The 25,722-nt window shown below is 38.9% G+C and overlaps 1 protein-coding gene across 1 annotated transcript in view; it reads left to right on the top strand.

Annotated features, from left to right (window-relative positions):
• Positions 1–22,380, top strand: part of LOC140231951 (regulatory-associated protein of mTOR-like) — a 59,820-nt gene extending 37,440 nt beyond the window's left edge. Inside the window, exons 19-33 of the mRNA XM_072312098.1 lie at positions 2,770–2,888; positions 3,741–3,893; positions 5,849–5,955; positions 8,791–8,971; positions 9,612–9,713; positions 10,548–10,656; positions 11,165–11,279; positions 11,959–12,083; positions 13,046–13,153; positions 14,542–14,648; positions 15,393–15,523; positions 16,071–16,160; positions 17,426–17,542; positions 19,682–19,811; positions 22,123–22,380. Of these exons, the coding sequence (XP_072168199.1) occupies positions 2,770–2,888; positions 3,741–3,893; positions 5,849–5,955; positions 8,791–8,971; positions 9,612–9,713; positions 10,548–10,656; positions 11,165–11,279; positions 11,959–12,083; positions 13,046–13,153; positions 14,542–14,648; positions 15,393–15,523; positions 16,071–16,160; positions 17,426–17,542; positions 19,682–19,811; positions 22,123–22,188 (1,760 nt within the window). The 3' untranslated portion in view covers positions 22,189–22,380. The remainder of the gene's footprint in view (positions 1–2,769; positions 2,889–3,740; positions 3,894–5,848; positions 5,956–8,790; positions 8,972–9,611; positions 9,714–10,547; positions 10,657–11,164; positions 11,280–11,958; positions 12,084–13,045; positions 13,154–14,541; positions 14,649–15,392; positions 15,524–16,070; positions 16,161–17,425; positions 17,543–19,681; positions 19,812–22,122) is intronic.
• The last annotated feature ends 3,342 nt before the right edge of the window (positions 22,381–25,722 follow it).

Below are 25,722 nucleotides of genomic sequence, written 5' to 3'. Positions count from 1 at the left end.
TCTGAAAAGACTTGCTGGTGTCTTCCAATAGTTGAGGAATTGTTCTTTGCTGTACACATTGACCTGAAGATCATATAGAAATACCTCTTGCTAATCATGGATGGGATGGTTTAAGACACAGATAAGCATGTTCCATAGACAGCTACAAGATTTGCCACCAAGGGGACTACGTATGTATCCTTGTCACAAATCATCAGAATGATTGCATGGGTCAAGCACCCCAGGAATGACATCTTTTCACATCCTTCATCTTATTGCCTGATATCTGTATTAAGCTTGACTCGACTGTGGTCTCACGCTATGCGCCTTGCCCCACAACGTTCAGATGCTCGGTCACGCCAGTATGCATGAATGTTTAATGTTGCTTGAAAATTTTTCCACCTCATAAAATCCTGTTGGATGTTTAGCCTCTTCAATTGCGAGCAAGTGTTTGTAAGTGTTACTCACTACCCAGCAAACATTTGCCTCTTATTCAAAGTTATATTAGTGTAATGTTATTTGAATGTAATTTTTGGATAAACCTCATCTATATAAGGAAAATGAGACACCCAGCAATGGGATTATTTGAGGAGTATCAGAACTCAGCCGTTCTTTTCAAGCTTGATTTTTCTCGACTACTTGTGACGCTTCTCATTTGTCTGTGTGTTACTTGTCTGTTTTCATGTAAATCTAACTAAAAGAGAATCAACCAGGGTAGAAGATAGTACATAACACTATATTTTAAAGGGATGGTACAGTATTGGTGGAGATGAAAATTGGGCTTTAAAATTTTTGCGAGATACCAAGAAAACACTTATGATATAGTACAGAGCATACCATTTTAAGAGGAATTCAAAGTTTATTTGATGAAAATCTGGTTTGGAACGACTGAAACATCCTCAAACAAAGTAAAACAAAGCAATCGTAATAAAGTGTGGGTCCCACACTTTATTGGAATTGATCTTTTTTGGATATCTCCGCCATTTCAAAACCAATTTTAATCAAATAAACGTTGAATTCCTCATAGAATTACATGCTCTTACATATTTCATAAGAGCTTTCTCATTATCTCACCAAAAAATGTTAGAAACCTGAAATTAGGTCTCAACCAAAACTATACGATCCCTTTAAGATGCTTTCTTGTCAGGGTACAATGTTAACTAATTTACCACATTCTGTTTATACTTGTTTCCATTGAAAAACAAAACTGCTACTAAGACTACTGCTACTACTACTACTACTGCTTCAACACTATTTACTCCCTATATCTCTTAGGATTGATCCAGCAGATGTTATTGTGATTCTGGCTATTATTTCACCTTAATTCCGCAGTGAATGTTACATCTAATGATCAACTGTGCCAACAGATTATAGATATTGATATTTGTGTGTTGTTATTTCAAACTATATAGCATTAATTTTGTTTTCTTTTTTCTTTTTTTTTTAAGAAGAAGCTACTTCCAGTGCATTAAAGTTTTAAACTAATTGTGCATTTTCCTTAGGATACAGATTTTCTCAGGAATGTGGAAAAAAAAAGAAAGGCTTGCATCATTTCACATGAAAACACTTGTCGCATAGCATGTTTTTCAAAATGCAGGCAAAGCAAACCAAAGCTTGTGTGAAATTATGTTCTTTTCTGCATTGTTTGCATGTGCATTCTTTCTGCAAATGTATTACTGTAAATGTTGAAATTTTCGCGGTGTTGAAATTTTCGCGCATTTCGCGCAACCAGAAACTAGCGCGAAAATAAAAACACGCGAATATTTTTGCTTGCCATACGTCTCTGTGCGTGATGTCTTGATTCCGCGGAATTAAAAACACGCGAAACTCTTCTGACCCGGCCTAGCGCGAAAAGTTAGTCGCGCGAAAATATCCACTTTTACAGTACTTGTTGATCGATTGAGCTACCTTTCTTGAAAACAGAGCATGATACTCTTAGCATGTTAGTGATGTTGCTTTTGTCTGTCTGCATGCCTGTCTCAAGCTCAACAATGTATCTTTCTTTCTTGGCATCACTGGTTTCAGACACCAAGAACCCAGGATGCCTAAATTTGTATTACTACTATAGTTTTCATTGGACCATGTCAGACATGGCCACACCCACCAAGGGAAGCTCTCACTGTGATTGGTTGGTGATGAGAAACTGCAGGTGTGAGCTACTGGCCAGTGAAGAAAAAGGAGTGGCTAAACATGAACCATTGGCACGACAGTTGTAGATAGCTGTGTGACCATGTGATCAGCTTTAAAAAAAAATGAGAAGGAGCAGCCTTTTCACAGTCTCACCAATTCTGGGAAATTTCTCTGGGAGATGGGCTTTTCTCTCTCTAGATAGCCGAAATTTCACCTTTGGATGGCAGCTGGTCTCAGCATAGCATTGCATAGATCAAACCTGATCCTGATCCTGATCCTAATCCTATTATAGAAAGAATCAGAATGTTTTGTAAATTCCTTTTCCCTTGCCTGGCATGTGCTTAACAGTATATACCTGTATAGCGTTGCTATAGAGAGATGAAGAGCTGCCTTACTTAATTGTAGAAATGCCATATTCAGACCCAGAAGTAATTGTTTGATATGTTCTACTGGTGGACTGTCTGCTTTCCCCAAATGATCCAATGATGGTTTGCATTCCCATCATGCCTCTGTGCAAACAAGGACTGCTAAATCAAAATGCATGTAAATGCCACAGCTGCTAATATACCACCAATATAATAGTCCCACCCTCAGCCTCTGTGGTAAGCACTGGTGTGTTAAGAAAACTTACCAGCAAACTTTGACCTTCTCACCTTGCAGTTCCTCCAGGGTCAAGGTCACCCTCCAGCAGTGGCACGAGTGGTTCCTCCGGCAGCATCAACTCCATGGGAACACAGAGCCAGGGGGACTTCCTGACCCCACCCAACCCTGTGGGAAAGGTGAGAGAGGATTGGGTGATGGATGTAATAGAGAAGCCATTCATTCATAATGAAAGAATGTTCAGTATTGGAGTGATGTACAGAGGAAGAGGATAAGGGTCACTTTTTACCTGGTTTATTCATGGTGAAAGGATTGTATGGCATAGATATATCTATAGGAAGAGCAGGAAGGGAGGTGTAGTTTATCATTTGTGATAAAAGATATACAAATAATGCACAGGTGAGAGGGCTTTAGTAGAGATGCAGCGCACTCGAGGGTATTTACTATGGTGTTTCAAACACACTGATACTGAACACAAATTTCTTTGCATTAACCTGTTGAGGATGGTGTGATTTTGCTACAACACGCATTTCCCATAGATTCCTGCCCAAGTATACTCGGGACTTGTCTTCAAAGGGTTAAGTAGGTGATTGAGTGCTTGCTTGTAATTGACCGAGTGCGCATTGCTAAAGTATGCAATTGTGATGTCATTTAGCATGGTTATGGCAAGCAACAGTCACATACATATGTCTGAGCAGTCTTTAGTATGCAGTCAATGGTAAAGACTGGTCATGTGATTGCTCTCAGCCAATCTTTTGATTAGGATCTATATAACCATTTTATAATGAATAGTGCCAAACAGTGAACTGGTTCCTGTTGCTTGAGGGTGGTAGATGAAGTTGTGAAGAGGCAGGAAGAGGAGATAAGATACCTTATATGCACATGTGAACTGCTGATATATGTAAGGATGTAATCTTGAAGAGATTACAGATGTAAATGAAATGGTTGTGACTTTGCTGGAATTTCATGTCTTACAAATGGAAAAGTTATTTCATTTGTTTAAAAAGGAATAACTCTGTCTTTTCTTATAGTTTGCCAGAGTACCGTCCACCGGCTCACTGACCACTGTCTTCAGTTCCAACATCTTCGTCCAGATCTGGAGGGTCATTCTCCTCCTCACACAAGACCCACATCCAGAGGTCAAAAATTTGGCCCAGACCCTGGTCAATGCGGTCAACCTGAAGGTAAGACAAGGACCAGCAGTCCCAGAAGCAAACTCCAAACAATGTCAGTGCTGTTTTCAGGACCTATCAGTGTGCCCTCAATGTATTTTACTCTCTAATGTGTCTCCATAGTCATATCTCGGAATATTGTCATGTAGTTCTCAGTAGATAGTATATTAGGTGAGTTCTCAGATGAATAAATTCCTATGTACAATGCACTCCTGCTCACAGTTATAACAAAGATCTTGTTACAAGAAAGTAAAACTTTTGTTCCAAAAGTTGTTATTACCTCCGCCAAGGGAGGAGGTTATGTTTTCGTAAACGTTGGTTTGTGTGTTCGTTGGTTAGTTAGTTAGTTTGTTAGTTAGTTTGTCCGTGTGCAAAATAACTAAAAAAGTAGTTAACGGATTGGGATGAAACTTGCAGGAAAGGTTGAGAATGACACAAGTAACAAACGATTAACTTTTGGTAGTGATCCGATAATTTGAGGGGAATTTATGAAGGATTTTTTATATTTTGGCAGGTAGGGTCAGTGAACTTGGGAGTTCAGGCTGTGCGTATATGAGGTTTGCCTGCGCGCACTAAAGTGCGTGCTCTAGTTTCTGCTGGGGTGAGGCGCGCCGTGCAGCTGAGGGTTTATGACGTAACAAAGGCTTCTATATTGGGAAATCAGGTGACTTTCAGCACACAATGCTATAAGTACTTATGGGTGGAAATCACTGATATCTCTATGGAAGAACAAGATCAGTGGTGAAAATGATTTGCATGCTTGGCAGAGGTCTGTGTTCTCAGAGTGTTTCTCTAGTTTATATCTTTATTTTTTTTTTTTTATGCCTCCGCCAACGAAGTGGCCGGAGGCATTATGTTTTTGGGTCGTCCGTCCGTCTGTACGTCCGTACGTCCGTCCCGTTTTGTTTTTGTCGATATCTCAAGAACCATGAGGTGGTTTTGCATCAAACTTGGTATGAGGGTATATCCTGGGGGGATAATACTTTGTTTCGATTTTAGGGTCACAGGGTCAAAGGTCAAAGGTCACAGGTCATTTTGTGAAAAAAAGGTTGAAATTTCATGTTTTTCTCCATATCTCGCAAATGGTTCAAGGTATCTTCATGGAACTTAGTATATATGCATGTACCGATGGGCAGTGATTATCTAGGGAAGTTGGGGGTCATGGGTCAAAGGTCGGGGGGGGGGGGGTCAAAGGTCAAGGTCAACTCCTCAAAATATCACTACTTTCCTTATATTTATGCAATGCCTGAAGGATTTTTTTAAAACTTGATGTATGCATGTATAACCCAATATATATTCTGTGGGAAGTTTCTTGCCAAAAGGTCAAAGGTCAAGTGAAAGTGCTAAATTGCACTTCTTCCTCCATATCTCAAAAGTAACTCAAGGTATTATCATGAAACTTACATATTTATGCATGTTCTACCTAACAGTGATTCTCTTTGGAACTGTGGGGTCAAAGGTCAAAGGTCAGGTTTCGATAATACTATTTTACCATTTGATACTGAAATTATACTTTTTCTCAATACCTTGAAAATTACTCAATGCATAAACTTGTAAAAGGGTCAAAAGTCAAGTGAAAATCATCAGTTCCCCCAAATACCTACACTCTGACGTTTTAATCATTCATCCAATTGAACCTAGTTCTAGGAAAGTGAACATTCAGCACATTTGTGGCAAACCTGTCATTTTAATATTTTGCCAATTGTGTGAAACTGTCATCACACATTGTCAAGACATTGTGCTATAGACCTATTAGGAGAACCATGCATTATGGCGGAGGCATACACCAGTCACCGTAGCGACATTTCTAGTTTAGCAATAATTAAATGTTGATGTGACAAAAGAAAATTGCCTGTTCCGAGAACTTCATTGTAACGGGAGTCACCTGCATATTATTAATGCCCAGACCCTGTTTTTCTCCCCGTCATTTACTGTGAGTGATTCTAAATACATATGTTGTTATACAGGCCACCATAACGACCAAACCACAGCAGATGCGAGATAGCAGGAGGACAGCCTCCGCTCCGTCGAGTCCTACCAGGAACCAGACAGCAGTCCAGCCTCAAGCTATGAGGTAAGCTAGCTGGGTCTCTCGGTTCATTGGCTCGGCTCTTAGCCTAGCTTCTCCCAGTTTGCTCAGTGGACTGGTGTACAACTCATGAACTCAGTAGAATCATTGCACAGTGTCCAAACTTCAGCCTGTTTGGTTCTACAAATGTAGCCAACATGCCTAATCAAATCCACTGTAACCTTGGACAAAATGCAACTTACACAAAACCAGCTTCTGTATAGGTTAATGCTAATTTGTTACTGCAAAAGGATGGATATGAACCACTGTTGAATAACAGATTGCGTGGATTTTGTTGTCCCCGCCGAACGAGTTCGAGCAGGGGACTATGAAACGGGCTCCGTACGTGTGTGTGTCCGTCCGTCCGTCCGTGCGTCCGTCCGTGCGTCCGTGTGTCCGTGTGTGCGTCCGTGTGTGATCAAAATCTTCAATTTGCTACTTCTCTGTCATTTATGAGCCAATTTTGATTCTGTTTGCTTTATATGATAGCACTACATGGGAGCTTTGAAACTTCTACACAGAATTTCAGTCGTGACCTTTGACCTTGACCTTTGACCTATATTGTACATTTTGCTACAAAATGCTACTCCTTCGCCATTTCTAACCCGATTTCGATTCCGTTTGCTTTATATGATGGCACTAGGTGAGGGCTTCAAAACTTGTACACAGAATTTTGACCTTTGACTTCTTTGACCTTTGACCTTGATTTTTGACCTATATTGTACATTTTGCTACAAAATGCTACTCCTTCGCCATTTCTAACCCGATTTCGATTCCGTTTGCTTTATGTGATGGCACTAGGTGAGGGCTTCAAAACTGCTACACAGAATTTTGACCTTTGCCTTCTTTGACCTTTGACCTTGATTTTTGACCTATATTGTACATTTTGCTACAATATGCTACTCCTTTGCCATTTCTAACCCGATTTCGATTCCGTTTGCTTTATGTGGTGGCACTAGGTGAGGGCTTCAAACCTTCTACATAGAATTTTGACCTTTGACTTCTTTGACCTTTGACCTTGATTTTTTACCTATATTGTACATTTTGCTGCAAAATGCTACTCCTTCGCCATTTCTAACCCGATTTCGATTCCGTTTGCTTTATGTGATGGCACTAGGTGAGGGCTTCAAAACGTTACACAGAATTTTGACCTTTGCCTTCTTTGACCTTTGACCTTGATTTTTGACCTACATTTTGCTACAAAATGCTACTCCTTCGCCATTTCTAACCCGATTTCGATTCCGTTTGCTTTATGTGATGGCACTAGGTGAGGGCTTCAAAACTTCTACACAGAATTTTGACCTTTGCCTTCTTTGACCTTTGACCTTGATTTTTGACCTGTATTGTACATTGGCTACAAAATGCTACTCCTTCGCCATTTCTAACCTGATTTCGATTCCGTTTGCTTTATGTGATGGCACTAGGTGAGGGCTTCAAAACGTTACACAGAATTTTGACCTTTGCCCTCTTTGACCTTTGACCTTGATTTTTGACCTGTATTGTACATTGGCTATAAAATGCTACTCCTTTGCCATTTCTAACCCGATTTCGATTCCGTTTACTTTATGTGATGGCACTAGGTGAGGGCTTCAAAACTTTTACACAGAATTTTGACCTTTGACTTCTTTGACCTTTGACCTTGATTTTTTGCCTATATTGCACATTTTGCTACAAAATGCTACTTCCGGCGGGGACATATATTACGCACCGCGTAATTTCTACTTTTCCTTGTTTAAGTACAGTCAAACCTGCCTTAGCGGCCACCTCTCTATAGCGGCCACCTGTCTATAGCGGCCACTGAAAAATCCCCCCGAGAGAAAAGCCATGTTAAAGACCCTGTGTATAGCGGCCACCTGTCTAACGCGGCCAGTGGCCACAGATTTTGTTTCCCGCGGTAGATTTTAACCTGTCTATAGCGGCCAAAAACCTGATAGAGCCGTAGCCGAGCCGATAATTCAGGGTATTTTTCTGCTTTTTAGCCGTGCCAGTCATTTCTGGGCAACATTCAGTGATCGCCACCGTTGCATTCATCACTTATTCAGTCACAATAATGCACTAATTCATGACTGTGCGCATGCTACAACTAGTGTACTGTGCAACAATTTCATAAACACCGGCATTGTTCTATACATGATACACACGTGTGCATACGTACACACATAAATGTACATGTATATACAACGATGATACATGTACATGTAGGCAATGCACACAAAGTTGGATTACCTGTCTATAGCGGCCACCTGTCTATAACGGTCACTTTTTCCGTATCCCTTGGGTGGCCGCTATCGACAGGTTTGACTGTATATGAAATTGGTTTTTGCTGAGTTGATCATGCATAGCGTATCTACCTTTGACCTGTAGAATTCTTATAACCTGTCATGTACACCTATTTAGATGTAGTATTATACCGGTAAGTCCGTTACACACAGTGATGTAACTCAGCATTGTGAATATTAAATGTTCTGCTTGGCTTGATGCTCACTTGATGTCGTGTCAGCTTTTGAGTCAGTTCTCTTTCACCAAAAATAATAAGTTGGATATAGAGAAAACTTTAGTATACCTGAATAGAAGTTTTGCATGTGTGCCGCATGGGATGTGTGAGTATTGATATCATTGTTGCATTGTACTCAGTTTTGGAAGTTTTGCAGATGTACAAACTGCTTCGAACTATTGTGTATTTGAGGTACATTAGTAGTAGAATTTTTAATGAATGACCACACCCACCTAATACCTCTTGTGAATTGTCCATGTATACAGACAGACACTATGTAATGCAAAAATTTTTGCAAACTATTTTAGGAGTAACTTTTATAGTCCCTCCTCCTCTGTTCCCCACAGTGACTCCCCACCAGATGAAAGCATCAACATCCCAAATGAGATCATGCGCCCGGTACCTCTGAGGCCCGGGGAGCAGCCTCCGCCAGAGAGGCCCCCTAACCCTCCTCCTCTTGGCCACCAGTACCCGTACTCACACCACTTCTCAAGGACCAGGAAACTCTTTGACAAGGGGCCCAGTGTGGTGAGTGTTCTTAATGTATAGGTTTGCCAGTCATAAGACAAATAGAAATCCCCAACATGAAGACTTGTCTGATAAACTCTGACTGTAGAGGGAGCTATTATGTTGCAATTCTCAAAAATATAATCATGCTGGCTTTATGTATGTGTGCAGCAATTTTCCTTATTTTTTGTGATAATACTGAGTTCTCCTGAGACAACTGCTCAAAAATTCCTATCAATGTTCTTCTTTTTTTATGCCGTACAATTTTTTTTTTTCTGTATCCTTCACATATTTTCCAAGCATTCAGATGCAAATGAATGTTAGCATTGAAAGAAAATTTACTTTGTGTTTTGCTGAATTATAATTAAAGTGTTGGTGAAGTGAAGTTTAGTTTGGTGTGGAGAATGTGAAGTGTCGGGTGTAAAAACATGAGAAAGATTGTGCAATTGCTTTTATCCGCATGACCAATTTGTGCTGAAATCACTGTGTACTGTATAACAACATTCAGGTGCAAATTGTTGTGCATATGTTCTTTGCTAGAAACAAATTACAATTGTGACTTTAGTGCTACCAGAAGTATAAATTGCTTACTGTTATGAGAAACAAATGGTAAATAAATACATCTACCATTTTCACCTTTTCTCTCTTGCTGATATCACAGACTTACGATGATGTTGATGAGGGACCCACAAACAAGGATGTACTGATATCCACAGAGTTCAGTGAATGGTGCTGTAAATACTTTGCCAAGTCTGTGATGAAGGTAGGTAACTCCTGTCATTGATGGTGTATGACTTCTGAATGACCTTTTAAGCCATCAGAAGATGCAGAGCAGACCATGAACAAACTGTAGTAGTAGCTAGATATCATTTTATTTTCATTTCATTTATTATTTCTGCATGGTACAGTCAATCGACGAATCACTTTTGAAAACATACACATAGATTTATCCTCTAAATTGAGGCATCAACTTCCATCACATTAGTTCTAGTGCTTGTCACTGGATCAGGAGGCCGTCATTGGGGGGATGAACTCTCATTTGTACCTGTCACTTTTTTTTTCCTGCTATAATACACTAGGTATTCACAAAGATGCTACTCACTCGAGCATATTGTATCATTCTTTTCCATATTAACTCCCTCCCCACCCACTCACTGTTGAATGGTAAGGGAACACAGAAAAATGCATGTTAATATGATCAAGTTGATCATAGCGTAGTGATTGCAGTACTTTTATTTCAAACAAACAGCCTCTGACATAGATTCTCCTAGGATTGTAAGCTTAGACCCCTTCTGACTCCATTTAATTCCAGTGGCACGCCACTCTTGAATAAGCAGTTTTCAGTAGCTTTCTTGCTATATTTCATTTCAGTGATTGAATGCCCAAACCATCTTTGAGTCTGATCATGGCAAATAATATCAGCATTTTATTTTGTTCTGTGTTTGTAGTGGACCAGTAAGTGACAACAGAATCAACATAATGAACTATCTGATGAATGAGCAATCTCTGCCTCACTGTCCATTGCATGATTGTTGTCGTGGTGGTAATGAATTGTTGATAAATAAATGTTGTTTGTGATGATGTTATTGTTTTCCAGGCCCCTGAGGAGATGGATCCATTCAGTACCCTACATCACAAGAGGGAGTGGCGGTTTGTTCGGAACACCAGGATACGAAAAGAAGCCAGGGATCAACTCAAAAAAGCCAGTGAGTAACGGTCATTCATCTTATTCTCAGTTTACCAACTACATCAAACAGTAAAGCACTGATTTGCAATTTCATGTACACATTAACTTTATTCAACCCGTTGAAGACTAGTCCTGAGTGCACTCGGGCAGGTATCTGTGAGAAATGTGTGTTGTAGCAAAATCAAACCGTCCTCAACAGGTTAAAGGACTAACGTCAGATGAGCTGTATTGTAGAAGTGTCAGCAAATCTGACATTATACAGAAGATTTATGGCATTTTTTTACAAATTACACATGTTTTTAAGATACTGAAATAGGTTGCAACCTATGATGTATGCAAATTAGCTGGTGTGAAAACATCAAGTAGCAATTCAGCCTAAATTCAACCCAAACATAAATCTTCACAAAATCAAACGTTTTAATGTGAAGTCAAAAGGAAACACTAACCCCATGTGATGGGTAACTCGCAATATGTGAACCATTGTGTCAGGGTTTGTCTAATTCTGATTTTGCCCTTTGTTTCACCAGATTCTTGCCACCTTGACGATCAGATTTTCATCAACAAGAACTCTGGGGTGCCAAATGTTGTCAAATTCCATCCTTTCAACCCTCATGCCATCGTAGCAGACAAGGAAGGAGTCTGGTAAGTTACTGTCTTAAATAATGATGAAAAAAAAAAGAAGAAGAAGATGATCGACTTGCTAGAAATGTGATGCTGATGTCTGTGCTTATAATGATGGCATTAGGATATACAGTGGTGGATTATGGAGCGGTTTCATTTACAAGGTGTATGTTGCAGGGGCCGGGGGTGAGTTTGGGGGGGGGGGGGTGCTGCAACACCCACAAAATTTGAATTTCAAAAGATTCCGCCCTTACATTCTTCCTGTCTAAAGGGGGGGGGGGGGGGGGGGGGGGGGGTCTTGACCTTGAAAACCCCCCCCCCCCCCCAACTCACACACACACACTGAAAAATGTTCTGCGGCCCCTTTGATGTGAATTCAGTAAAGTACGGTTCTCTGTGTGAGATTATGTCATTATTTCAGAAGGGTGATATCTTAAATACCTGTATTGCTCTGACAGCAAGCTTCAGAAATCAGAGTTGTCCTTGTAGAATTTCATCGGAGCCTAAGATTTGATATAAGAATGAGGTGATACATATATCCTACATTTTTCATGTGTTTCTTGACAGCAACTCTTCAAAGAAATGTTTTGATCTCCAATGTAATATTTGACCTTTTGTTTGTTGCATTGGAACATGTATGTTCATGGAAAATGCGCTGTATAAATATATTATTATCATTGTTATTATTATTGATACTCAGTGTATGGAACTGGGAGAGTGGAGAGAGGTTAAACTACTTTAGGAACATGAACCAAAGGTCAACCAAGGTCACCTCCATGGACCTCCTCAACTCTCATGACCTGAGCCTCATCATGACAGGGGCTGGTAAGTAGCATCACTCTTGGGGTGGAATGGGGAGCTTTAGGGTACACATATTAAAATCAAACTTGACCAAGTCCATATTTCCATTGACTTTCAGCAAACACTGGTACAGTGAACTCCTATTATAATGGAAGTCCTTGAGACCGGCATTTTTCTTTCATTATATCAAAATTTCGTTATAACCAAACAAATAGGCAATAAAAAATGTAGAACAGATAATGTTGTGACCTGAACATTTACTTCGTTGTAACAGGAATTTTTGTGTAACTCTGTTCGTTATAACAGGAGTGCACTGTAATGTATACTTGAATTTTAGATTATGTGATTAGAACTTGTTGCAATGTTTGCCTAAGTTCATTTTAGATGTGAGCATGTTACTAGACAATCCCAAGTGTAAGATTATCAAGGAGGGAGAAAATATTGTGACATTATCCTTCTTAGAATGAGTGTCAAATGAATCACATTCTAATCACTAATGCAGGGGGTAGTTTGTGAATGAAATTAATTTTTATTAGAGTATGAGACTCTGCAAGACAAAAAGTCAAAGTTTTTTTTTTTATTGTTTTGTTGCTTTCTTGTCTGCTAACATTGACAGAAAATAATCATTGATTTTTGATCAGTTCAGTTGTCAATTCAAATCAGTTTATTTCTTTCCTAAGGTCACATTCAAAATATTTTCAGAGAAGTGTGAGTTAAAGGAGGGTTTTGAGCATTACATTTGCAAATGCCTCTTGGTCAAAACATTATTATTAGTATTATTTTTTTCATGATGACCAACTTCATTGATGATGCAATACTACCATATTGTAGCCAGAGTGAAATTTTTCCATGTGCATTCAATGTTTATAAGATACAGTGAAAGGCAGATGTGCAGTAATCAGTGAGTGTTGAAAACACAGGTATGTGGTGCTTTGACTGTCAATCTGTGAATCGTATACAAGAATTCTTTTATTTCCATCCTATAGATGATGGCTCGGTTCGTATATGGAGGAATTACTGGACACCAGAAGGGAGACCCGTTGAGTTAGTGACAGCCTGGCAAGCCCTCTCAGACATGCTGGTATCAAATCGAGGTACATGTATATACGGATAGTGTACTTTTCTCACAACAAGTCAAACAAATGACAAATTGCATTGCAGAAAACTTTCATCAGTTACGGAGATCGATCATACAATAGGAGATTCAGGCTTCTTTCAACCTTTAGTGACTTGCTGGCTAGTTTTCATCCACTCCTGTGGACTTCTTCAGGCCAAGTGTTTACACCATTTCTCTAGCACTGCCTGCTTGTTTCTTGATCGTTGGACCGAAAATTGGTGATAAGCTGTATTCGGAATCCCTATTGAGTGTGGACTTGATTCTTTTTATCCAGATGGACTCTTTCACTTTTCTTGACCAAAAATTCCTTTCAAAGGCTAGTATTGTTGCATCATTCCATCATTCCATCATCTCAGTTGCTTATTTTCTGCTGCTGCATCCTGAAAGCTGACGATAAATGGACAGCAGCTGGTAATGGTCTGGTGTTTTGATGCATCAAATAGTGGAGGTCATATTGACTAAGATCAAATTGAGTATATGAATATAAGAACGACCCAAGTCCATGGATGACCATTTCAAGTAATCTTAAAAAAACTTCATATTTTTGTTATTTGTCCAAAAATATTCTATTTAACTGTGATGGGAAAGCAACATTGTATATACAATTTAGAACATATATTATTATGACAATTAACATTTGCATTAATTGTGGAGAGGCCATTTTGTGTGATGGACTTGGGTCGTTCTTTGATTCATATGGACTTGGGTCGTTCTTTGATTCATACACATGATATTCTGCTATAGAGATGAGAGAAGGACGAGAGAGGGCGCTATAATATGAATGTAAGAACGACCCAAGTCCTTCATGTTTACATTCATATAAGATTTAACTCATTTATTTCAGGCACTTCCGGTGGTAATTAGGATTTATCATTTATACACAAGATGAGTCCATGCATAAGCTACAATTTCCCATGTCAAACTAAATTTGGCCAAAAATTGGACTTGGGTCGTTCTTATATTCATATACTCAATTCTTTTGTTGACCATTTATCTATTGTTAATCATGTGATGGAAGATAAGCTAGAACAAAAATATTACAGTTGATTAGATTTGCAGACTGCCTTCTCAAAAGTCAAGGGGTTAGAAATCAAGACTGGGCACTCAAGCGAAGTCATGATTTTTGGCTTCTGGACACGTTGAGTTGTCCATTGCCTCAGATCAAGCAGTTAAAATCATATCCAGTGTAGTGAAGAGTAATATGTGGAGCCATATCCAGTAATGTGATATCTTAGTGATTTTATCATTTTCGGTGTCTACGTAAGTGAGTGCAGTAAGCATAATGAGAGAAATAATCTGCCCTGAGAATAGAGACTATCGGTTTATGACCTCTGACCTTGATGTGACTTTTGTCTCTCATCCTAGGCTCTGGTCTAGTCCTGGACTGGGAGCAGGGGTCAGGGATGCTGCTGGCTTCAGGGGACGTGAGGACGATACGAGTCTGGGACACACAACGAGAGCTCAAGCTACAGGTTGGTGAACTTTTCTCTCTGTTTACCACCTAGTTCATAGTGACCACCTTAGGGGGAGCTCTGTAATTCTTACATTCGGACATCGGGGTATTTAGTGGCAGCTGGAGTGAAAACAAACCCATGATCAGTGCACAATCGGTGTAATTTTGAGATGAATTATCTACTTTTCTTCTGTAATTGGCTTTAAAATTCCATGAAACTGACAAATATGGTCTGTCTTAACATTTCTGATAGCCACAAGAAATGATATTGACAAATTATGTGAAGGAATGGTAGATTGAGGATTTTGACTGGCGATGCCGTGTCATCTGTATCACCATGTAAGTAGATTCTTACACTGTATGCTTGTTCTTCTGTGCATACATTCACACACCGATTCGCACTCCAGCTCTGCTCATGTACTGTATGCACAAGCGAGCTGTTTGTTTTCACCGCAGCTACACATATACGGGAAGTGACGTATACCCAACCATGAAAATAGATTGGTACCAAGGCAGTATGTTGGGGGGGGGGATGGAGGAGGGAATTTCATTTCAAAATAGAAAAAAAAAAGTTGTATCCAGCACAGAACATGATGCATGAATTGATATTAAGACTGGATGGTCAAAACTGGATGGTCAAAACTAGATGGTCAAAACTAGATGGTCAAAACTAGATGGTCAAAACTGGATGGTCAAAACTAGACGGTCAAATATGCTGAGTCCAATAACATCATGACTAAACTTTGAATTATTCTCTTTGCAGGACATTCCCACTGGTGCTGACAGCTGTGTAACGAGTCTTGCATGTGATTCGGTAGGGAGGTCCCTGCTGATTGCTGGCTGTGGAGATGGTTCAGTCAGGCTCTACGACAGGAGAATAGCGCCCTCAGAGTGGTGGGTCCAGAAATCATAGACGGTCATCATCAACTCTCTATGTGGCGTTTACACATACATGAAGCATTCTTTGCCAAATTAGTGTTTTACTCATAAATGCTATGGTGGTTGAAACCTCGTGAAAGAAGCTGATGAAAAGAAGTTAGTGTGGTATGATGTGAAAGGCCAGTACAGCCCATAGTGTTTGTCATGTACATTCAATTGTAGCGATTGTAGTACTGTAAACGCCATATACTGTAGCGAGTCTAAATTTTCGCGAATTGAGACTTCCCGCGATTTTGCGAGTGGTTAAACTCACAATCATGCAGTACAGTACTGAAAGGAGAAATATACGTGCACATCACATTCGTATCAGGATCAGAATCAATATTTTTATTTGTCTTTCAATCTGTGAATAGCACTTGACTTGCGAAGGTTGTGAAAATGAAAACCTCATGAAATATTTGGCGTATACAATATTTTTGTTATGGACATATGAATGTTGGTGTCAACTATTGTTTTAATCTTAAATATTCGACTGAATGTTCTCTTATTGTTCTGTTTTTAGTCGTGTGATGACGTTACGTGAACACAACAGCTGGGTGGCCAACGTACACATACAGAAAGGAGCTGGAGACGGCAAAATCATCAGTGCAGGGTAAGGCCTACCACCCCGTTTCCGTTGAGCAGGTTGAAGGGACATGTTGATCATATACTTTAAAGGAAACCCAAACCCATACATGTGTGTGTGAATAACAATTATAAAGAAAATATAAAGAAAATTCAACATGCTTTCACTTTTCTAGCATAATGAGGGAGCACTTGACTAACCGCTTTCAGAAAGCAGGGGGAATGATTACTATCCTTAACATATGTCGGTATCAAATTGATGGAATGTGTAATTTTCATGAAAAATGAATTTTTGTGGAATTCCCTTTATATCTTCTTTACATTGTTGTCCACAAATACGTCATAACCTCTAGTAGTCTCCTCATCCAGCGGTTCATACACCAAAACTTTAAAAGTTCATAACTTTTGCATCGATTGTCCAATTTTCCTCAAACTTTCACTAATGTGTTCTACTAATGTTGCTGCTTTCACTCAATCCACATTTTCTTGGTGTTTGGGTTTCCTTTAAAACAGGCATAGATCTATACATAACTGAAGTGTAGCTGTTTATGGCTGTTATTGGAAAACTGAACTGAAGAAACATTGTATTTTGCTTGGCAGATAATGCTTGATAAATCAGACGTGCAGTATAGCATACTATAGTAAAGTACTAGTATACCCTTACTAACAGGATTTTAAAGGGATGGTATAGTTTCGGTTGAGACCTATCTGCAGGTTTCTAACATTTTTATGTAAGATAATGTGAAACCTATTATGACGTGTGAAAGAGCATGTAATTTCAAGAGGAATCCAACATTTATTCAATGAAAATTGGTTATGAAATGCCTTAGATATCCAAAAACAGAGTGATCTTAACCCGTTGAGGACGAGTCCCGAATATACTCAGGCAGGTGTCTATGGGAAATGCGTGTTGTAGCAAAATCAAACCGTCCTCAACGGGTTAATAAATGTGGGACCCACCTTCTATTACGATCACTTTGTTTTACTTCGTTTTTGGATGTTCCAGCCATTCCAAAACTGATTTTTATCAAATTAACTTTGAATTCCTTTTAGGATGGTATGCTAAACGCAATTTCATAAGTGGGTTCTTAGTATCTCCCGAAAAGGTTAAAAGCCTAATCCTCATCTCCAGCAATACTATACCATCCCTTTAAGTGGCTGTATTACAATCACCTTGTGACCATTGAAGACTGTAAAGTCTTCTCTTGCCTGTATAAAATTTATTTGTGTTTGTGTTGACTTTGCTGAGTGTTCTCTGATAACCATATTGCCTGGTTGTCCTTGAATCCCTAGCCTTGGAGGTGATGTGAGGTTCTGGGACCCAAGGTTCACGGAGTCTGTTCGAGTAGTGAATACCGCCCCAGGACTCACATCAATGGCTGTTCATCCCCATGCTGGTATCTTTGCATGGTAAGACATCCTGTTTGTAGGGTAGTAAAGCCTGCTGATACCATGGGTGACAGGTCTATGGACAATGTTAACAGCATATTTGCAGATTCAGTTCCCGAGTGGACTTGTGTTAGATGCATTACAGATTTTGATAAATTCAAATCTGTGTTAAAAACTCACCTTTTTGACAATTGCTGATTACATGTTTGAATTAGAGAAATATGTGATAGATTTGGTTTCATTATTTTGTACATGCATAGAGACTATTTGTATGGTATTATGCGTTTCTGAGAACTGACTATTATTATTATTATTGTGCCACAAACGCTTGCAGTATGCCCGAAAGTGAGAAGGAAGTATTATCTCTGTCAAGAGATAAAAAAATAGCAATTTCCCATCCTAGAGGGGATATGCAATACGTCTGTGTTATGGAAGGCATTGTTTTTGTGAGTTGCTTACTTCGTTAATACTGGTTGACAAATGAAATTTGCAAAAATAACAACAGCAAAGTATGTCATGTGTACAGTATGTGACAATGTCTTTTATGGGAGGGAATGACTCGGATTTGTGTCACAGTTGAACAAAACTTCCACAACGTTCTTATCATAAGAAGAAGATGATTCATTTTGAAATATGGAACCAAGTGGCAAGTCAAGTGAAATAATTTGGCTGTGCCAACTGGTTCCCCGTCATTGTCTCCAAAATTTACTTGAGGTGGCGAAGGTTAAATTCAGTCCTTTCATGCAAGATTATTTGTTCCATTATAACAATTTGCTCTCTCATTCATTCCTGGTTGACTTAGATCCTAAGAGCCCCATCCCCACTACAAAGCTTCAAACTTTCCCCAATTGCACCACCCTCCCCAATACCACAAGGCTGAGTGGGCTTTATATATTGGAAACAATACTAAGTATTTTAAGTCCTTGTGATTCTGCAGGGATTAAAAGGAGGAAAGTCAGGGAATGCCCTTTGACTCCTAGATCACTGTGGCTGGTCCTTTCTTTGTCTAACCCATCTAAACTTGGGTGTTGGCAAGGGATTAGAGTAATGCCTGAAGCTCAAAAAGCTGTAGGCAAAGGAAAGACAAGTAATTGTTTAATTCTATGGGAGGATCAGCCATGCTGTTTCTTTTTAAAGCATTGCAATCTGCAGTATTATGTGGAATTGTATTGGATGTACATGTACCATGGAATGTCTGCAGGTAGGGACCCAAAGGATATGTTAAAACACAGTGGAACCAACCTCGAGGGTAGTTTATAGGAATATGTAGCATGGCAATATTGAAGTAGGCACAGCAGTGTTGTCCACTTCACCATATTCTATCCCCAAACTTGGCGATGAAACAAACGATCACACTTGCTGTTACATGAGAAAATTTTGAAGATGTCTAAGCTGTGTACATTGTGGCAAAGAAGTTTTTCGTTTGATGAAAGCTTCAATAAATATTTGGTAGTTCCATCAAGATACACTGTTCAAATGGTGAAATGAACAAGATTTACATAGATTATTCATGTACCCACAATTCTCTCTACAGATTAACAGCAAGAAAAAAGTGTGTTTTGGTGTTCCTGGCATGATTTGTTTGATACAAAGTAGATATTTAGTTGTACTTGTCATAGTGTATCCTTTGTTTTTGTTGTTGTGTATATATATATATATATATATATATATATATATATATATATATGCATAATTTGCATTGACTTTATTTTATAATAAAGTACAATTGGAGTTGAATGTAGACAGTGGTGATCCACCCTCTTTTGTATCAACTAACATGAACATTAGCATTTGATATTGGATATTCCCTTCATAGGTAGTTTGTTTGAACCTGTATTAAAGGAAAATGTATCTAGAGTTGATGATCAACAACAGAACAGTGAATTTTCCTTATTATACTTGAGGTCTTTACACCTCTGCTTTGGGGTACTTATTCTCTCAACATTTTATGTAAAAAGTCACCTGCACTCATTTCATATACCTTTGAAATGACAACACAACAAAAGATAATTGGTATGTTTATCTGTATATGTTTTTAAGAAAGTACAGGAATGATAGGATGTGTTACATTTCAGTTTCTTGATCTGTTTGATGCTTTGTCATTTGCCATCAGGCCCTTTCCACTATCATATCATTGTTTTGGTCTGTGTTCCCTTGCAGCGGTTACAACTCCCAGCAAATCAATGTGTACAACACACAGGGAGATACGCTGAGCACCATCAAGTACTATGAAGGCTTCATAGGGCAGAGAATAGGACCAGTTAGCTCCTTGGCTTTCCATCCGTACAAGGTAATATGGCTGTACAGTATACTGTAAAACAATATTTTCGCAGCATTAAATTTTTGGGAATTGGAGCCGATGGCCTTTTTCGTGGCATGAAATTTTTGCGAGTTGCCTCAAACATTCGATGAGTATTGTGTAGACGAGAACTTTCACATGCATTGTAATTTTGGGAATCTTGGCTCTTGCAAGATTTTTCGAAATTAAAATGCACGCGAACATTCCTCGTTTTACAGTATCCCCCCAAAAAAAAACAATCAGATTTTCGCATTAATATCTTCCAATATGATGAAATTCTCTGAATGCTATTTCATGGTCTTAAAATATAACATCTTTCCTCTATTTCGTAGAAAACTCCATTCAATTTGGTTAAGTGGTCACAGAGAAATGTGGATTGTTGTAAAGTATGTCATGAGTCTGATTCTTCCAAGTTCAGCACTTTGATGCTCTTAGAACTGCACATTAATGTGTGAACACTGTGGACAGAACTTGGAGTGAAGGGATTCCTAACATGCTCTTCAAAACTCCTCATTTCTCTTTGACCACTGAACCAAATCGGATGGGGTTTTCTGTAAAATGTTGATTTGGATTGATTGATTGTTTTTAAAGCTATCATTACAGAGGGTCCCATTGTGATTTTTTTTTTTTTTTTTTTGGGGGGGGGGGGTCATATGGTATAATGCCCCACCTTCCAGTGTGATAGTTGCTTTGTGCTTTGTTACACCATATAATTACTTTGTGAGAACTGTGTGTTAATCTATTTTTTCAATACTTTCGTTGTGATATCATGAATTTTTAATGGATTTACAATTAGTATAGACCTGCTATATCAGGGTACAAAGATATAAATATGTAAAGAGTTTAGACCACCAAATCACCTTATTTTATGAGGGTTTTGTTATACGGTGCACTCTTGTTATAATGTACATGGTCACAACAAAATTCTTCTTACAGTGAAGGAAAATTCAGGTCCCAAAATCATCATCTATGTGTTTATAGTAAATAGGTAGAGTGAAATTTGCGTTGTGATTCGTTGGATTGCATCACATGATTGTGCAAAAACTTTGGTGTAGTGAACGGCTGTGCCACAATACCGAATGCTTACAGGGCGCCTATCTACGCTTTATGTACGCAGAGATTCGCACAGCGAGGAATGAAGTAGGACAAGGCCAAGCATTTCAACGTATGCGCGCGTAGAGCACTGGATGCAGAATGTAGCAGTTTATTATCACGAGTGTGCTCTGCACATGCAATACGCATTCACGGCTGTACTAGCGTCGCGCTATATGTAAACAAGGTTGCGGTTAACTCTGAGTGCAAGAAATCAGTACGGTGAGTCTAATGTTAGATGTATGGCCTAGACCTCCGGAAAACACAAATTGAGGGGGTGTTTACTATAACAATTAGGGCATGTTCAACTGATGCACCAGTACTGGACTGTAGAACTGCAAATGCTAGATTATCCCTCGTGCAGTTCTATTCACCGTGGCCTGTGGCCTCGGTGAAACAAAACAGCACTCGGGATAATTTAGTATATGTCGTTCTACAATCCAGTTTATAGAATGGGTAGTGAGAATCCTGCGATCTCATTGGTTGAGAGCTATGTGTTGATTTGTACTGGCCGCACGCTGAGTCACAGTGGTAAACGTGTATAGCGCACTTGTAGCAAGAGTATCGTGCGCACTTGTAACAAAGGTTCGCGCACTAGGCGAGCGTTTGTGCACTCAGTACGAGATGCCTATTGGCTAAAACAATCATCCATCAGTTTTTACTGGATGCATGGTTCTGAAGAAAAACCATGCGTCCAGTAAAAACTGATGCATGGTTTTCGGGCTCTCGTCTATGGCAAGCCAAAAGGAAATGCATCCAGTAAATTTGTCATCGGGTAACACAATAGAAAAATGGGGTTTTGGCAAGAAAATTACCCATTCTATGAAACAGATGACGCACATGTCTTTTCTTGCATCAGGTGGAATATAGTGTGCATGGTAACTATGGAATTTAGCCTAAACCCACGAGGCAAAGCCGAGTGGGTAAAGCATTCCATAGTTACCTTATGCACACAATTCCGACTGACGCACTCAGACCTGTGCGTTATTTGTATAATAGTGCGCCGTAGAGCATGACCTATTTGTATAATGTACTTTACTGTTCTGCTTGAATGAAATTTTGCTACAAAAAAAAAAAAAAAAAAAAAAAAAAAAAATGCCAGTCCCGAGGATTTTGTTGTAATGAGAGTCACCGTTATCTTAAACCTCTTTCTAACTAGGTCCCACTGTAATTACTAATCATCGTGAGTACTGTTTCTTTGTTCTTTTAGCTCCATCTGGCTGCAGGATGCAGGGATTCATTCCTCTCCATCTACTCCACCGACAAGAAGAGATAACCCCGCCCCTCCTCCTCCTCCTCTCTCCAGAGACCAGGAGACGGCGGCACCAAACTCCGGCCAACATGGGTGGTGGGAATGGGTACAGTCTGCTCCTGTTGTCCTGTGACACACATCCTCGGCAGATATAAGCAACTCTTCACTAATGACACTCTAATGAGAATATGTATTCAATGGGTGGATGTCATGATCGTTATTGTCTTTTGTTTTTATACACAGAGTCAACCTTGCCCAAGTCAAATCTGTTTGGACAGAAGAAATATCTGCGACTTTGAGAAAATTTGATTTATGGGGGATTAAAATCTATAGAATGTATAGAGAGGAGGACTTGAAAAAAACCTCGACTTACGCGATTACATGGTATTCGACCTATGCGAGGTTGACCTAAGCAAGGTTGACTGTATTCTTGTTTTTATTTCGTCTTTGAAGGGGATGTAATGTGAATATCAGTTTTGATATGAACAGGCAATCGACCTAAGGAATTACTGGTACCTCATTAAGTCCCTCAATAAATTTTCAAGTGCTTTCTGTGACATTGTTCAAGCTGTTAGTATAGAAGCGGATTCAAACTTCTGTGCAATTAGATTTTACCCAAGAATATTGCTCTTTACCATTCTTTGGCATGTTGATGTATAGCACAAAGTTTGAGAAAATTTCCACTCTGTGAATTTGTTTCCCAAAGTATCAAATGCCATCCATACAAATATGAATACATCTGTTTACATATATACAGCTGGACAGTGGCAATTCAAGCTTTGCTACCCTCGACCCGTCCAAATCAAGTTCCAAGAGTGCTATGGTAATAGATTGTAGAAGCCTTTTTTCCTTTTTTCTTTTTTCTTTTTTTTTTTGATTTCTGAAGGGAAACATTCAGATGAATTCATATTCAGATGCCATTGACTCTGCTGTAGTTCCCCAGTTTTTTGGACGATTGTCAGCCAAGGCACCATTTGATGAAAGTTGGTAGACCTGACAAGTTCTCATTCTTGTACAGTTACCACAGTAACAGTCTGACACCAGAGCTTCTCAGCCAATCAAAACCAAGGATCTTACTGAAATTGTCAGAGACTGACAACTTGTCAGGTCTGACAACTTTCACGAAGCGGTGCCCAGGTCTCTAAAAGCATTAGTGGACTGCTATGAAACCAAGTCTCATTCTTGTTTAGATAGGTACCTCCTGTACCTTTCAATTTGGGGTATTCTGTGTAGAATTCATTGGCTTTTTGCCCAGTTGTGATGATCGAGCATTACAGTAATTATCAATATGTCCTAAAATATGTAATCGGTGTGATGGTGCTGAAAATGAATTTTAACCTCTGTGAGTCTATCAAACTGAGTCATGTACAGAATTTCTGTAATTTTCATCACAAATCTTCATCCACCATTCATACTACAGTGAATGTAGTTTTCCTGTGCCATATATGCTGTTTCGGATATCAAAGCAATCGTTTTGGATATCCAAACAATGCAGAATAAGGACGCTATTTGAGGTTTCTGAAAGGACACGTTAGAATCACATCATTAGGACATCTTCAAATTGTGGATTTCTATCGAAGGTTTAGCTCAGCCTCATCACATTTACAATGTTTTTTGGATAACACTGCAAAACGATCTGGCTTGCAGGTGACATCTGACCTTTTGTGTCAAAGTTCAGACACAAGGTGATTCCTGTATGACCGCCAGATCAGCAGTGTATTCACTGAGGGATGAAAATTAATTTTGATCATAGTTCTTCCCTGGTCTGGTTCAATTTTGATAAAATTTGGAAGAAAAATACAGGAAAAAGTGTGTAATCATGTCAAAGTTGTCATGTTGATCTGTGAAATTGAGGTTGCAGACATGGTCACAGAGCACCGGTATACTAATGTACCAAAGATCCTTGAGATGAGCCAGTATAAAATGGATATTATTATCTCAACATTACCCATATCTAAAGTGAGACAGTGTTATTATAAAGGAAGTAACGAATCGACCAGAGATCTTCACATTGAAGAAACTTTTATCATGATAATTTGTTGTCTACAATGATATCAGGTTGATTAGAATGAACTACCAAAGGTTGACTAGTCTTAACAAAATTATGTAGTGCTGTCTTGTGGTGTACAGAGAGATGCTTCCTACTCTTTAAAGATACTTGCAGCCTTAGAATGGGATGTTCCCACTGCTTAAAAAGGAGTTGTCTTTATCTCCCTTGTGCATGAGCACTTATATTTACTTCAGTGTTTACCAAAATACTTACACTTGTTCGGAATGTGCTACACTTATTTCCAAAGATCATGCAATGTGTCAAACCTTTCAAAAAGTGACAATAGTATGCGCCATTGTTTTATTGCCAAATACATGACTTCACCTCTCAGCAGTACATCCAGCCACAGGACAGTTTTTATGGTGCTGTTATTGTTTTAATTAATGGTGGATGATTGAAATCAATGGAGATATAAACTACTAAATATCAAGGGCACAACGTGTCTATGTAATTACATGTACCGTGCGAGAGTAACAGTCTTAATAAATTATCAGTAAAAATGGACAGGAGGCAGTGAACTGAGTTGTGCATCAAAATTTAACCACAACTTTTCAGTTTTATTCATAAACGTTGGTGAATTTTGTCAGAACCTCAGTCACTCAACCAAGGCACCATGTGATCTGAAATTTGTCTTGGGTCACTGGTGTCACTACATTGTGTGGGTTGCATATGAATTGTAACACCCAATTTTTGGTGGGCAAAGGTTAGCAGGAAGCCTTATTACTTACCATAGCCCCGTTTCATAAAGCACTTGCAATATCTATGGTTACTATGGCGACTGCTGCAGCAGGTGCAAGTATTAAACGTCTGTGAATAAAGGTACATGTATTGTACAATGTGTTCGTTGAGCCAGAAGTCCAGTGGTCTTGTATCATAATTGCAACTTTATAGTCCATGGACTTCACTCAAATGAAGTGTGTGGTAAAGTTTCCACTGTAGTAAATCAGTATTCAACATACATGTACTCCTGCAAGATAAGATACATTATCTTTTACATTGCAGCTTTCCATCTGGGCTAAACAGATTAGACATACCCTTTATTGAAGACCTTGTTCTATTTTCCATTTTTTTGTTTGTTTTTTTTCCAGAAACTATTCTTTCTCAATTACCTCACATTGAAAAGATATTCAGTTTATTTCTTGGAACTATCAAATACCCAGAGTTCTTGTACAGCATCTCTGAAAGGAAAACTGCAGAGTTTTTTGAAAAGAAAAGAAATGTATTCTAAATTTCTTTCATCTAAGCGAGAGAATTGTATTTGTGTGTTAAAAACTTGACATGTGGATGTTCTAGAGAAGAAAATGTTATGACTTTGCAATCATTCTCAAGCTATTTGTCACACAAATAATACTATGACAGGGAAAATGTCTTTCAACCACAAACATATCCTAAAGTCAGGTTACAACACTGAAAGTGTTACTACAGTGTATTTCTTTCATCTGATTCTGTTAATTTTCCTTTCCCAGTTGAAAAAAAAAAAAATCTGCAACATATTCTGAACTTATTTG

Source organism: Diadema setosum, chromosome 8, assembly GCF_964275005.1.
Source record: "Diadema setosum chromosome 8, eeDiaSeto1, whole genome shotgun sequence".
NCBI classification, from domain to species: Eukaryota; Metazoa; Echinodermata; class Echinoidea; order Diadematoida; family Diadematidae; genus Diadema; species Diadema setosum.
Note: the sequence above shows the minus strand (reverse complement) of the source record. Positions and strands in the feature narration are given on the sequence as shown.